This window comes from Centroberyx gerrardi, chromosome 10 (genome assembly GCF_048128805.1).
Source record: "Centroberyx gerrardi isolate f3 chromosome 10, fCenGer3.hap1.cur.20231027, whole genome shotgun sequence".
NCBI classification, from domain to species: Eukaryota; Metazoa; Chordata; class Actinopteri; order Beryciformes; family Berycidae; genus Centroberyx; species Centroberyx gerrardi.
In genome coordinates, this window is record NC_136006.1 from 1242283 (window position 1) to 1259782 (window position 17500).

The 17500-nt window shown below is 29.3% G+C and overlaps 1 protein-coding gene across 1 annotated transcript in view; it reads right to left on the bottom strand.

Moving 5' to 3' along the window:
• Window positions 1-1064: 1064 nt before the first annotated feature.
• Window positions 1065-17500, bottom strand: part of fer1l6 (fer-1 like family member 6) — a 54041-nt gene continuing 37605 nt past the window's right edge. Inside the window, exons 45-46 of the mRNA XM_078286017.1 lie at window positions 17107-17207; window positions 1065-2840 (exon numbers count right to left, since the gene is read on the bottom strand). Coding sequence (XP_078142143.1) covers window positions 2660-2840; window positions 17107-17207 — 282 coding nt within the window. The 3' untranslated portion in view covers window positions 1065-2659. The remainder of the gene's footprint in view (window positions 2841-17106; window positions 17208-17500) is intronic.

Sequence of the window (17500 nt, forward strand, 5' to 3'; positions counted from 1 at the left end):
TACACACATGTTTTAGCTGCATTGTTTTCATCAAGGCAATGCCGCTGAGATATTGGCTCATAATAAGTGTCAGCAAATCCAGAGAAGAGCGTGCAACTTTTCCTTTTTGTATATTTAGGTAATAGTCTGAATATTGAGTGCGCATTCTGCTACTCTGCCAATGAGGCTTAAATTGTACATTTTTAAGTCAGCATACTCGTTTAAACCTGCGATCTAATGACTGCATGTTAAGCTGTAGATGACTGTGTCACTTTGATCTTAGACCGGTTCCAGACAGTTCCAGCAGAGCTATCCTGTGCACAACATGATAAGACTTGCTGTTCCCAGGTATTAAATTCCGTGCGCAATCGACTGGTGATAACGGCCACCGCCTCTTGATAAATCCCGTCCACTGCCAATTTCCATAAACCCCTGCCTTTATTTTGTGCCTCAGCCTTGGAACACCCACAAATGCATATGTAATTAGACCAAACCGCAAAAAACGGCGCACACAGATCAACCCGTGAGTTCAGCCACAAACGGCCTGCGCACCGTCTTAGATCAGAAAACAAGGTTTAGCACCCGCAGTGCGCTGGTGCAAACCGTTAGTAGATCCGGGCCTAGATACTTAGTTGCAGAACTGTCTTGCCTAAAGGGGGCGCTGCATTATTTTTGGAGGAAAACATTTTTCCTTTATGTTTGTTAACTGTTCTGAAGCATTTGGCAGTATTGAAACCTTGTTTGTTGTATTGAAACCACGGGAAGTTTGAGAACTGAACAGTCAGACAAACAGAACTGGTTACACAGCCTCTTATTATGTAAAATTATGTAAAACTACTTTGACCAAAATGTGTAAAAGCTTTAATTTATATTAAGTGGAAAATAAACAGTTATTTGACCCAATATCAAAAGTTTGTATTTGTATTTTTTGTTAGTATAATTAATCAATGTGCTCATGTCAGTTAATTTTATTTTATTCCACTTTGTTTTTATCAGTGCATTCTGTTTTATGGAATTATGAAATTACTGTTTTATTTTTCATTTGTTAAAGTAAGATAAAATAAATCCTAATGATGGCAAGCATATACATTTATTCCACATCTCTGGTCAGAGGTATTTTATTTATATTAATACAACAGGTAGAAACATTAAAAAGACAACATTTATTTTTAAAACAAAGTAAATAATAATTTAGCGCAGACAACAAACCTGTCAGTCAAACTCTCAACAGCTGTCAGTCAAGTCAGGCAGGGTGAGAGAAGTTAAAGCAGTAGTTTTACAAGTGGTACACATTAGTGTTTATTAGTGGTACAAGTTGAGTGTTTATTTGCCAATATGCAGTGTGAATGTATTATTTCATAGTTTAATAAAAATAGCCATGAAAAGGACCAGAAGATCAAAATTCCCCTAAAAATCATAAAGGAGGCAAAAAATATCCTCTGAAAACAGTTAATTTCTTACTCTGACAGAATAGCAGGTGATTGGTCATTTTTGTTACATAGTGTTATACACTGTAGCCTAGTGTGTGTGTGTGTGTGTGTTATCCGTTGACTATCTTCTGGGAGATGGCCCCTGGCAGGGTGTAGAGCAGTGTGTGTGTGTGTGTGTGTGTGTGTGTGTGTTATCCGTTGACTATCTTCTGGGAGATGGCCCCTGGCAGGGTGTAGAGCAGTGTGTGTGTGTGTGTGTGTTATCCGTTGACTATCTTCTGGGAGATGGCCCCTGGCAGGGTGTAGAGCAGTGTGTGTGTGTGTGTGTGTGTGTGTTATCCGTTGACTATCTTCTGGGAGATGGCCCCTGGCAGGGTGTAGAGCAGTGTGTGTGTGTGTGTGTTATCCGTTGACTATCTTCTGGGAGATGGCCCCTGGCAGGGTGTAGAGCAGTGTGTGTGTGTGTGTGTGTGTGTGTGTGTTATCCGTTGACTATCTTCTGGGAGATGGCCCCTGGCAGGGTGTAGAGCAGTGTGTGTGTGTGTGTGTGTTATCCGTTGACTATCTTCTGGGAGATGGCCCCTGGCAGGGTGTAGAGCAGTGTGTGTGTGTGTGTGTGTTATCCGTTGACTATCTTCTGGGAGATGGCCCCTGGCAGGGTGTAGAGCAGTGTGTGTGTGTGTGTGTGTTATCCGTTGACTATCTTCTGGGAGATGGCCCCTGGCAGGGTGTAGAGCAGTGTGTGTGTGTGTGTGTGTGTGTGTGTTATCCGTTGACTATCTTCTGGGAGATGGCCCCTGGCAGGGTGTAGAGCAGTGTGTGTGTGTGTGTGTTATCCGTTGACTATCTTCTGGGAGATGGCCCCTGGCAGGGTGTAGAGCAGTGTGTGTGTGTGTGTGTGTTATCCGTTGACTATCTTCTGGGAGATGGCCCCTGGCAGGGTGTAGAGCAGTGTGTGTGTGTGTGTGTTATCCGTTGACTATCTTCTGGGAGATGGCCCCTGGCAGGGTGTAGAGCAGTGTGTGTGTGTGTGTGTGTTATCCGTTGACTATCTTCTGGGAGATGGCCCCTGGCAGGGTGTAGAGCAGTGTGTGTGTGTGTGTGTGTGTGTGTGTTATCCGTTGACTATCTTCTGGGAGATGGCCCCTGGCAGGGTGTAGAGCAGTGTGTGTGTGTGTTATCCGTTGACTATCTTCTGGGAGATGGCCCCTGGCAGGGTGTAGAGCAGTGTGTGTGTGTGTGTGTGTGTGTTATCCGTTGACTATCTTCTGGGAGATGGCCCCTGGCAGGGTGTAGAGCAGCAGGGCGAGGAAGAGAGCGGTGATGAGGAGGACCAGAGCGATGATGATGTACTTCTTGTAGCTTCTCCACACCAGGTGGAAGAAACACTTGAACGGGTTGACGAACCACGAGAAGGACGTGTCCGGACGACTAGGGGAAAAATAATTAGCATGTTTTTATTTATGTCCTATTACAGTATATAATAATGTCACGATATCTCATTTAACGTCATAACATGGTATGGCATTATTTCATTAGTATATATTCATAAGTATTTCATTTTTTATCTCCTGTAGTATGTCAAAACATTTTTTGATAGTTTAGTATGTCATTTTTTTATGTCATAGCTTAGTCTGTAATTTTAATCATTTTTGTAATTTGTCATTTTTTTTGTCTGTTTTGTCAGTCTGCTATCATGTTTTTTTGTCAGTTTTCATTGCCTTTTTTATGCCATTTTCTTTGTCAGTTTGCTGTCAAATGTTTGTCAGTTTAGTATGTCATTTTTTTGGTCAGTTTAGTATGTCATTTTTTTTTGTCATTTTTTATGTAAGTTTAGTATGTCATTTTTTTGGTCATTTTTTATGTCAGTTTAGTATGTCATTTTTTTGGTCATTTTTTATGTCAGTTTAGTATGTCATTTTTTTGTCAGTTTTTGTCAGTTTTTTGTCAGTTTAATGTCATTTTTTTTGTCAGTTTAGTATGTCATTTTTTGTCAGTTTAGTATGTCATTTTTTTGTCAGTTTTTGTCAGTTTTTTGTCAGTTTAATGTCATTTTTTTGTCAATTTAGTATGTCATTTTTTGTCAGTTTAGTATGTCATTTTTTTGTCCGTTTTTGTCAGTTTTTTGTCAGTTTAGTATGTCATTTTTTTGTCAGTTTAGTATGTCATTTTTTTGTCAGTTTAGTATGTCATTTTTTTGTCAGTTTAGTATGTCATTTTTTTTGTCAGTTTAGTATGTCATTTTTTGTCAGTTTAGTATGTCATTTTTTTGTCAGTTTAGTATGTCATTTTTTTGGTCAGTTTAGTATGTCATTTTTTTTTGTCATTTTTTTGGTCATTTTTTATGTCAGTTTAGTATGTCATTTTTTTGGTCATTTTTTATGTCAGTTTAGTATGTCATTTTTTTGTCAGTTTTTGTCAGTTTTTTGTCAGTTTAATGTCATTTTTTTTGTCAGTTTAGTATGTCATTTTTTGTCAGTTTAGTATGTCATTTTTTTGTCAGTTTTTGTCAGTTTTTTGTCAGTTTAATGTCATTTTTTTGTCAATTTAGTATGTCATTTTTTGTCAGTTTAGTATGTCATTTTTTTGTCAGTTTAGTATGTCATTTTTTTGTCAGTTTAGTATGTCATTTTTTTGTCAGTTTAGTATGTCATTTTTTTTGTCAGTTTAGTATGTCATTTTTTGTCAGTTTAGTATGTCATTTTTTTGTCAGTTTAGTATGTCATTTTTTGTCAGTTTAGTATGTCATTTTTTATGTCAGTTTGTCAGTTTAATGTCATTTTTTATTTTACTGACAAAAAATGACATACTAAGCTGACAAAAAAATGACATACTAAACTGAAAAAAATGACAAAAAAATGACATACTAAACTGACAAAAAAATGACATACTAAATTGAAAAAAATGACAAAAAAATGACATACTAAACTGACAAAAAAATGACAAAAAAAATGACATACTAAACTGACAAAAAAATGACAAAAAAATGACATACTAAACTGACAAAAAATGACATACTAAACTGACAAAAAATGACATACTAAACTGACAAAAAATGACATACTAAACTGACAAAAAAAATGACATACTAAACTGACAAAAAATGACATACTAAACTGACAAAAAAAATGACATACTAAACTGACAAAAAATAACATACTAAACTGACAAAAAACTGACAAAAAATGACATACTAAACTGACAAAAAAAATGACATACTAAACTGACAAAAAATAACATACTAAACTGACAAAAAACTGACAAAAAATGACACTAAACTGACACAAAAAATGACACTAAACTGACAAAAAATGACATACTAAACTGACAAAAAATAACATACTAAACTGACAAAAAATGACATACTAAACTGACAAAAAAAATGACATACTAAACTGACAAAAAATAACATACTAAACTGACAAAAAACTGACAAAAAATGACATACTAAACTGACAAAAAACTGACAAAAAATGACACTAAACTGACAAAAAAAATGACATACTAAACTGACAAAAAACTGACAAAAAATGACACTAAACTGACAAAAAAAATGACATACTAAACTGACAAAAAATGACATACTAAACTGACAAAAAATAACATACTAAACTGACAAAAAACTGACAAAAAATGACATACTAAACTGACAAAAAACTGACAAAAAATGACATACTAAACTGACAAAAAATGACATACTAAACTGACAAAAAATGACATACTAAACTGACAAAAAATAACATACTAAACTGACAAAAAACTGACAAAAAATGACATACTAAACTGACAAAAAACTGACAAAAAATGACATACTAAACTGACAAAAAATGACATACTAAACTGACAAAAAATGACACTAAACTGACAAAAAAAATGACATACTAAACTGACAAAAAATGACATACTAAACTGACAAAAAATAACATACTAAACTGACAAAAAACTGACAAAAAATGACATACTAAACTGACAAAAAACTGACAAAAAATGACATACTAAACTGACAAAAAACTGACAAAAAATGACATACTAAACTGACAAAAAGTGACATACTAAACTGACAAAAAATGACATACTAAACTGACAAAAAATGACATACTAAACTGACAAAAAATGACATACTAAACTGACAAAAAATGACATACTAAACTGACAAAAAACTGACAAAAAATGACATACTAAACTGACAAAAAATAACATACTAAACTGACAAAAAACTGACAAAAAATGACATACTAAACTGACAAAAAATGACATACTAAACTGACAAAAAATGACACTAAACTGACAAAAAAAATGACATACTAAACTGACATAAAAAATGACATACTAAACTGACAAAAAATGACATACTAAACTGACAAAAAACTGACAAAAAATGACATACTAAACTGACAAAAAATGACATACTAAACTGACATAAAATGACACTAAACTGACAAAAAAAATGACATACTAAACTGACAAAAAAAATGACATACTAAACTGACAAAAAATGACATACTAAACTGACAAAAAACTGACAAAAAATGACATACTAAACTGACAAAAAATGACATACTAAACTGACATAAAATGACACTAAACTGACCAAAAAAATGACATACTAAACTGACAAAAAACTGACAAAAAATGACATACTAAACTGACAAAAAACTGACAAAAAATGACATACTAAACTGACAAAAAATGACATACTAAACTGACAAAAAATGACATACTAAACTGACAAAAAATGACATACTAAACTGACAAAAAACTGACAAAAAATGACATACTAAACTGACAAAAAAAATGACATACTAAACTGACAAAAAATGACACTAAACTGACAAAAAAAATGACATACTAAACTGACAAAAAATGACATACTAAACTGACAAAAAACTGACAAAAAATGACATACTAAACTGACAAAAAACTGACAAAAAATGACATACTAAACTGACAAAAAGTGACATACTAAACTGACAAAAAATGACATACTAAACTGACAAAAAATGACATACTAAACTGACAAAAAATGACATACTAAACTGACAAAAAATGACATACTAAACTGACAAAAAACTGACAAAAAATGACATACTAAACTGACAAAAAATAACATACTAAACTGACAAAAAACTGACAAAAAATGACATACTAAACTGACAAAAAATGACATACTAAACTGACAAAAAATGACACTAAACTGACAAAAAAAATGACATACTAAACTGACATAAAAAATGACATACTAAACTGACAAAAAATGACATACTAAACTGACAAAAAACTGACAAAAAATGACATACTAAACTGACAAAAAATGACATACTAAACTGACATAAAATGACACTAAACTGACAAAAAAAATGACATACTAAACTGACAAAAAAAATGACATACTAAACTGACAAAAAATAACATACTAAACTGACAAAAAACTGACAAAAAATGACATACTAAACTGACAAAAAATGACATACTAAACTGACATAAAATGACACTAAACTGACAAAAAAAAATGACATACTAAACTGACAAAAAAAATGACATACTAAACTGACAAAAAAATGACACTAAACTGACAAAAAATGACACTAAACTGACAAAAAAAATGACATACTAAACTGACAAAAAAAATGACATACTAAACTGACAAAAAATAACATACTAAACTGACAAAAAACTGACAAAAAATGACATACTAAACTGACAAAAAACTGACAAAAAATGACATACTAAACTGACAAAAAATGACATACTAAACTGACAAAAAATGACATACTAAACTGACAAAAAACTGACAAAAAATGACATACTAAACTGACAAAAAATGACATACTAAACTGACAAAAAAAATGACATACTAAACTGACAAAAAACTGACAAAAAATGACATACTAAACTGACAAAAAAAATGACATACTAAACTGACAAAAAACTGACAAAAAATGACATACTAAACTGACAAAAAACTGACAAAAAATGACATACTAAACTGACATAAAAAATGACATGCTAAACTGACAAAAAATGACATACTAAACTGACAAAAAATGACATACTAAACTGACAAAAAATGACATACTAAACTGACAAAAAATGACATACTAAACTGACAAAAAACTGACAAAAAATGACATACTAAACTGACAAAAAACTGACAAAAAATGACATACTAAACTGAGAAAAAATGACATACTAAACTGACAAAAAATGACACTAAACTGACAAAAAAAGACATACTAAACTGACAAAAAATGACATACTAAACTGACAAAAAATAACATACTAAACTGACAAAAAACTGACAAAAAATGACATACTAAACTGACAAAAAACTGACAAAAAATGACATACTAAACTGACAAAAAATGACATACTAAACTGACAAAAAATGACACTAAACTGACAAAAAAAATGACATACTAAGCTGACAAAAAACTGACAAAAAATGACATACTAAACTGACAAAAAAAATGACATAATAAACTGACAAAAAATGACATACTAAACTGACAAAAAATGACATACTAAACTGACAAAAAAAATGACATACTAAACTGACAAAAAATGACATACTAAACTGACAAAAAATGACATACTAAACTGACAAAAAATGACATACTAAACTGACATAAAAAATGACATACTAAACTGACAAAAAATGACATACTAAACTGACAAAAAATGACATACGAAACTGACAAAAAAATGACATACTAAACTGACAAAAAATGACATACTAAACTGACAAAAAAAATGACATACTAAACTGACAAAAAATGACATACTAAACTGACAAAAAATGACATACTAAGCTGACAAAAAACTGACAAAAAATGACATACTAAACTGACAAAAAATGACATACTAAACTGACAAAAAATGACATACTAAGCTGACAAAAAACTGACAAAAAATGACATACTAAACTGACAAAAAAAATGACATACTAAACTGACAAAAAACTGACAAAAAATGACATACTAAACTGACAAAAAATGACATACTAAGCTGACAAAAAACTGACAAAAAATGACATACTAAACTGACAAAAAAAATGACATACTAAACTGACAAAAAACTGACAAAAAATGACATACTAAACTGACAAAAAATGACATACTAAACTGACAAAAAATGACATACTAAGCTGACAAAAAACTGACAAAAAATGACATACTAAACTGACAAAAAAAATGACATACTAAACTGACAAAAAACTGACAAAAAATGACATACTAAACTGACAAAAAATGACATACTAAGCTGACAAAAAACTGACAAAAAATGACATACTAAACTGACAAAAAAAATGACATACTAAACTGACAAAAAACTGACAAAAAATGACATACTAAACTGACAAAAAATAACATACTAAACTGACAAAAAATAACATACTAAACTGACAAAAAACTGACAAAAAATGACATACTAAACTGACAAAAAATGACATACTAAACTGACAAAAAACTGACAAAAAATGACATACTAAACTGACAAGAAAAGATGACATACTAAACTGACAAAAAATAACATACTAAACTGACAAAAAACTGACAAAAAATGACATACTAAACTGACAAAAAAAATGACATACTAAACTGACAAAAAAAATGACATACTAAACTGACAAAAAACTGAGAAAAAAATGACATACTAAACTGACAAAAAACTGAGAAAAAAATGACATACTAAACTGACCAAAAAAATGACATACTAAACTGACATAAAAAATGACATACTAAACTGACAAAAAAAATGACATGCTAAACTGACAAAAAACTGACAAAAAATGACATACTAAACTGACAAAAAATGACATACTAAACTGACAAAAAAATGACAAAAAAAATGACATACTAAACTGACAAAAAAATTACAAAAAAATGACATACTAAACTGACGAAAAAAATGACATACTAAACTGACAAAAAATGACATACTAAACTGACAAAAAACTGATAAAAAATGACATACTAAACTGACAAAAAAAATGACATACTAAACTGACAAAAAACTGACAAAAAATGACATACTAAACTGACAAAACTGACAAAAAATGACATACTAAACTGACAAAAAATGACATACTAAACTGACAAAAAATAACATACTAAACTGACAAAAAACTGACAAAAAATGACATACTAAACTGACAAAAAAAATGACATACTAAACTGACAAAAAACTGACAAAAAATGACATACTAAACTGACAAAAAACTGACAAAAAATGACATACTAAACTGACAAAAAATGACATACTAAACTGACAAAAAATAACATACTAAACTGACAAAAAACTGACAAAAAATGACATACTAAACTGACAAAAAACTGAAAAAAAATGACATACTAAACTGACAAAAAATGACATACTAAACTGACAAAAAATGACATACTAAACTGACAAAAAATGACATACTAAACTGACAAAAAACTGACAAAAAATGACATACTAAACTGACAAAAAAATGACACTAAACTGACAAAAAATGACACTAAACTGACAAAAAATGACACTAAACTGACAAAGAAAATGACATACTAAACTGACAAAAAAAATGACATACTAAACTGACAAAAAATAACATACTAAACTGACAAAAAACTGACAAAAAATGACATACTAAACTGACAAAAAACTGACAAAAAATGACATACTAAACTGACAAAAAACTGACAAAAAATGACATACTAAACTGACATAAAAAATGACATACTAAACTGACAAAAAATGACATACTAAACTGACAAAAAATGACATACTAAACTGACAAAAAATGACATACTAAACTGACAAAAAAAATGACATACTAAACTGACAAAAAATGACATACTAAACTGACAAAAAATAACATACTAAACTGACAAAAAATGACATACTAAACTGACAAAAAAAATGACATACTAAACTGACAAAAAACTGACAAAAAATGACATACTAAACTGACAAAAAATGACATACTAAACTGACAAAAAATAACATACTAAACTGACAAAAAATGACATACTAAACTGACAAAAAAAATGACATACTAAACTGACAAAAAACTGACAAAAAATGACATACTAAACTGACAAAAAAAATGACATACTAAACTGACCAAAAACTGACAAAAAATGACATACTAAACTGACAAAAAACTGACAAAAAATGACATACTAAACTGACAAAAAATGACATACTAAACTGACAAAAAATAACATACTAAACTGACAAAAAACTGACAAAAAATGACATTCTAAACTGACAAAAAAAATGACATACTAAACTGACAAAAAACTGACAAAAAATGACATACTAAACTGACAAAAAACTGACAAAAAATGACATACTAAACTGACAAAAAACTGACAAAAAATGACATACTAAACTGACAAAAAATGACATACTAAACTGACAAAAAATAACATACTAAACTGACAAAAAACTGACAAAAAATGACATGCTAAACTGACAAAAAACTGACAAAAAATGACATACTAAACTGACAAAAAACTGACAAAAAATGACATACTAAACTGACAAAAAATGACATACTAAACTGACAAAAAATGACATACTAAACTGACAAAAAAAATGACATACTAAACTGACAAAAAATGACATACTAAACTGACAAAAAATGACATACTAAACTGACAAAAAACTGACAAAAAATGACATACTAAACTGACAAAAAAATGACATACTAAACTGACAAAAAATGACACTAAACTGACAAAAAAAATGACATACTAAACTGACAAAAAATAACATACTAAACTGACAAAAAACTGACAAAAAATGATATACTAAACTGACAAAAAACTGACAAAAAATGACATACTAAACTGACAAAAAATGACATACTAAACTGACAAAAAAAATGACATACTAAACTGACAAAAAATGACATACTAAACTGACATAAAAAATGACATACTAAACTGACAAAAAACTGACAAAAAATGACATACTAAACTGACAAAAAATGACATACTAAACTGACATAAAAAATGACATGCTAAACTGACAAAAAAAATGACATACTAAACTGACAAAAAACTGACAAAAAATGACATACTAAACTGACAAAAAACTGACAAAAAATGACATACTAAACAGACAAAAAATGACATACTAAACTGACAAAAAAAATGACATACTAAACTGACAAAAAACTGACAAAAAACTGACAAAAAATGACATACTAAACTGACAAAAAATGACATACTAAACTGACAAAAAATGACATACTAAACTGACAAAAAACTGACAAAAAATGACATACTAAACTGACAAAAAAAATGACAAAAAAAATGACATACTAAACTGACAAAAAAAAGACATACTAAACTGACAAAAAATGACACACTAAACTGACAAAAAATGACACTAAACTGACAAAAAAAATGACATACTAAACTGACAAAAAAAATGACAAAAAAAATGACATACTAAACTGACAAAAAATGACATACTAAACTGACAAAAAATTACATACTAAACTGACAAAAAACTGACAAAAAATGACATACTAAACTGACAAAAAAATGACATACTAAACTGACAAAAAATGACACTAAACTGACAAAAAAAATGACATACTAAACTGACAAAAAATAACATACTAAACTGACAAAAAACTGACAAAAAATGACATACTAAACTGACAAAAAAAATGACATACTAAACTGATAAAAAAAATGACATACTAAACTGACAAAAAAAATGACATACTAAACTGACCAAAAAAATGACATACTAAACTGACAAAAAAAATGACATACTAAACTGACCAAAAAAATGACATACTAAACTGACAAAAAAAAATGACATACTAAACTGACCAAAAAATGACATACTAAACTGACCAAAAAAATGACATACTAAACTGACCAAAAAAATGACATACTAAACTGACAAAAAATGACACTAAACTGACATAAAATTGACATACTAAACTGACAAAAAATGACACTAAACTGACAAAAAAAAATGACATACTAAACTGACAAAAAATGACATACTAAACGGACAAAAAAAATGACATACTAAACTGACAAAAAATGACACTAAACTGACATAAAATTGACATACTAAACTGACAAAAAATGACACTAAACTGACATAAAATTGACATACTAAACTGACAAAAAATGACACTAAACTGACAAAAAAAAATGACATACTAAACTGACAAAAAATGACACTAAACTGACAAAAAAAAATGACATACTAAACTGACAAAAAATGACATACTAAACTGACAAAAAAATTACATACTAAACTGACAAAAAAATGACATACTAAACTGACCAAAAAAATGACATACTAAACTGACAAAAAAATGACATACTAAACTGACCAAAAAAATGACATACTAAACTGACATACTAAACTGACAAAAAATGACAAAAAATGACATACTAAACTGACAAAAAAAATGACATACTAAACTGACATGAAAAATGACATACTAAACTGACCAAAAAATGACATACTAAACTGACCAAAAAAATGACATACTAAACTGACAAAAAATGACATACTAAACTGACATAAAAAATGACATACTAAACTGACATAAAAAATGACATACTAAACTGACAAAAAACTGACAAAAAATGACATACTAAACTGACAAAAAATGACATACTAAACTGACATAAAAAATGACATACTAAACTGACAAAAAACTGACAAAAAATGACATGCTAAACTGACAAAAAATGACATACTAAACTGACAAAAAACTGACAAAAAATGACATACTAAACTGACAAAAAACTGACAAAAAATGACATACTAAACTGACAAAAAACTGACAAAAAATGACATACTAAACTGACAAAAAACTGACAAAAAATGACATACTAAACTGACAAAAAATGACATACTAAACTGACAAAAAAAATGACATACTAAACTGACAAAAAACTGACAAAAAATGACATACTAAACTGACAAAAAACTGACAAAAAATGACATACTAAACTGACAAAAAATGACATACTAAACTGACAAAAAATGACATACTAAACTGACAAAAAAAATGACATACTAAACTGACAAAAAACTGACAAAAAATGACATACTAAACTGACAAAAAATGACATACTAAACTGACAAAAAACTGACAAAAAATGACATACTAAACTGACAAAAAACTGACAAAAAATGACATACTAAACTGACAAAAAAAATGACAAAAAAAATGACATACTAAACTGACAAAAAAAAGACATACTAAACTGACAAAAAATGACATACTAAACTGACAAAAAATGACACTAAACTGACAAAAAAAATGACATACTAAACTGACAAAAAATGACATACTAAACTGACAAAAAATGACATACTAAACTGACAAAAAAATGACAAAAAATGACATACTAAACTGACAAAAAATGACACTAAACTGACAAAAAAAATGACATACTAAACTGACAAAAAATAACATACTAAACTGACAAAAAACTGACAAAAAATGACATACTAAACTGACAAAAAAAATGACATACTAAACTGATAAAAAAAATGACATACTAAACTGACAAAAAAAATGACATACTAAACTGACCAAAAAAATGACATACTAAACTGACAAAAAAAATGACATACTAAACTGACAAAAAAAATGACATACTAAACTGACAAATAAAATGGCATACTAAACTGACCAAAAAAATGACATACTAAACTGACCAAAAAAATGACATACTAAACTGACCAAAAAAATGACATACTAAACTGACAAAAAAAATGACATACTAAACTGACCAAAAAAATGACATACTAAACTGACCAAAAAAATGACATACTAAACTGACAAAAAATGACACTAAACTGACATAAAATTGACATACTAAACTGACAAAAAATGACACTAAACTGACAAAAAAAATGACATACTAAACTGACAAAAAATGACATACTAAACGGACAAAAAAAATGACATACTAAACTGACAAAAAATGACACTAAACTGACATAAAATTGACATACTAAACTGACAAAAAATGACACTAAACTGACATAAAATTGACATACTAAACTGACAAAAAATGACACTAAACTGACAAAAAAAAATGACATACTAAACTGACAAAAAATGACACTAAACTGACAAAAAAAAATGACATACTAAACTGACAAAAAATGACATACTAAACGGACAAAAAAATGACATACTAAACTGACAAAAAAATGACATACTAAACTGACCAAAAAAATGACATACTAAACTGACAAAAAAATGACATACTAAACTGACCAAAAAAATGACATACTAAACTGACATACTAAACTGACAAAAAATGACAAAAAATGACATACTAAACTGACCAAAAAATGACATACTAAACTGACCAAAAAAATGACATACTAAACTGACATACTAAACTGACAAAAAATGACAAAAAATGACATACTAAACTGACAAAAAATGACATACTAAACTGACAAAAAAAATGACATACTAAACTGACATGAAAAATGACATACTAAACTGACAAAAAAAAATGACATACTAAACTGACAAAAAAAAATGACATACTAAACTGACAAAAAAAAATGACATACTAAACTGACAACAAAAAATGACATACTAAACTGACAAAAAATGACACTAAACTGACATAAAAAATGACAAACTAAACTGACAAAAAATGACATACTAAACGGACAAAAAAATGACATACTAAACTGACAAAAAAATGACATACTAAACTGACCAAAAAAATGACATACTAAACTGACAAAAAAATGACATACTAAACTGACCAAAAAAATGACATACTAAACTGACATACTAAACTGACAAAAAATGACAAAAAATGACATACTAAACTGACATGAAAAATGACATACTAAACTGACCAAAAAATGACATACTAAACTGACCAAAAAAATGACATACTAAACTGACATACTAAACTGACAAAAAATGACAAAAAATGACATACTAAACTGACAAAAAATGACATACTAAACTGACAAAAAAAATGACATACTAAACTGACATGAAAAATGACATACTAAACTGACAAAAAAAAATGACATACTAAACTGACAAAAAAAAATGACATACTAAACTGACAAAAAAAAATGACATACTAAACTGACAACAAAAAATGACATACTAAACTGACAAAAAATGACACTAAACTGACATAAAAAATGACAAACTAAACTGACATGAAAAATGACATACTAAACTGACAAAAAAAAATGACATACTAAACTGACAAAAAAAAATGACATACTAAACTGACAAAAAAAATGACATACTAAACTGACAAAAAATGACATACTAAACTGACAAAAAAAATGACATACTAAACTGACAAAAAAAAATGACATACTAAACTGACATAAAAAATGACATACTAAACTGACAAAAAAAAAAGACATACTAAACTGACCAAAAAAATGACACTAAACTGACATAAAAAATGACAAAAAAAATGACATACTAAACTGACCAAAAAAAATGACATACTAAACTGACATAAAAAATGACAAAAAAAAATGACATACTAAACTGACAAAAAAAATGACAAAAAAAAATGACATACTAAACTGACAAAAAAAATGACATACTAAAATGACAAAAAACTGACAAAAAATGACATACTAAACTGACATAAAAAATGACATACTAAACTGACAAAAACTAAACTGACAGTTTAGTATGTAATTTTTATGTCAGTTTAGTATGTCAGTTTTTTGTCAGTTTAGTATGTCAGTTTTTTGTCAGTTTAGTATGTCAGTTTTTTGTCAGTTTTTTATGTCAGTTTTTTGTCAGTTTTTTGTCAGTTTTTTGTCAGTTTAGTATGTCAGTTTTTTGTCAGTTTAGTATGTCAGTTTTTTGTCAGTTTTTTGTCGGTTTTTTGTCAGTTTAGTATGTCAGTTTTTTGTCAGTTTAGTATGTCAGTTTTTTGTCAGTTTAATATGTCATTTTTTTATGCCATAGGTCAGTATGCTATTTTCTGTCAGTTTGCTATGTCAAATTTTTGTCAGTTTACTGTTTTTTTATGTCAGTTTAGTATGGCATTTTTTATTTCAGTTTAGTATGTCTTTGTCATAGGTTAGTGTAGCATTTTTAATTACATCTTTTTTAAGTCACAGTATTGTATGTCACGTTTTATTTCATAGCATAGTATGCCATTTTTATCTAGTAGTATAATATCATTTTCATTTCCATGTTATACTATTGTTATGATATTTTACATTATGCCTTTGTTGCAGTCCGGCTCAAGGAAGTAACAACGAGGGAGTCATGCGCCAAACACAATACACAATAATTCATTAACTAAAACTAGGGGAAAATAACTAAACAACATGCAGTATAGTATGTCTTTTTTTTATATTATAGCCTACTATATTATGTAATTTTTTCTCATGTTATAATATGCCTTTTTTATGTCATAGTATAATATGTATTTTTTTTCTGACATTACATGTGTACTTATGCGTGTACGTATGTCTTCTTTATGTCTCGCTGTTTGTGTCGGAGTATAGCATGTGCATTTTTTCCATAGCATGGTATTTCTTTTTGACATACTAAATGTCATTATTATTATTATATCATTAATATACTTTTCATTCATTGTGTAGTACAATATATATTTTTTGTGTCATGTTCCATAGCATGTACTTCATCATGTATGATGTGAGTAGATCCACTGGACAGCAGAACTGTTCTTACTTGGGTTTCTCCAGCGGCTCCGGCTCTTTGCGGGCTTTGCCAACCGGGTTTTTCTCCGCCTCCTCTGCTGTCACCAGGTGGAACTCCGCCTCCACTTTCCCCTGGTGGGGTTCAGAGCACACAACACACCTGTCAATCAAACTGTCAACGCCTGTCAATCAAACTCAACGCCTGTCAATCAAACTCAACATCTGTCAATAAAATTCTCCACAAGTGTTTGTGTGTCAGTGTGTATGAATCAGTGTGTTTTCTGCCTCCTCTTTTACTTCATGGTGGTTTCCTTGTACTATACTGTACTTTGTTGTACTACACTATAATATACTGTACTGTACTACACTGAAATATAATATACTGCACTGTACTGTAATATACTTTGATTTTATTTGACAGATTT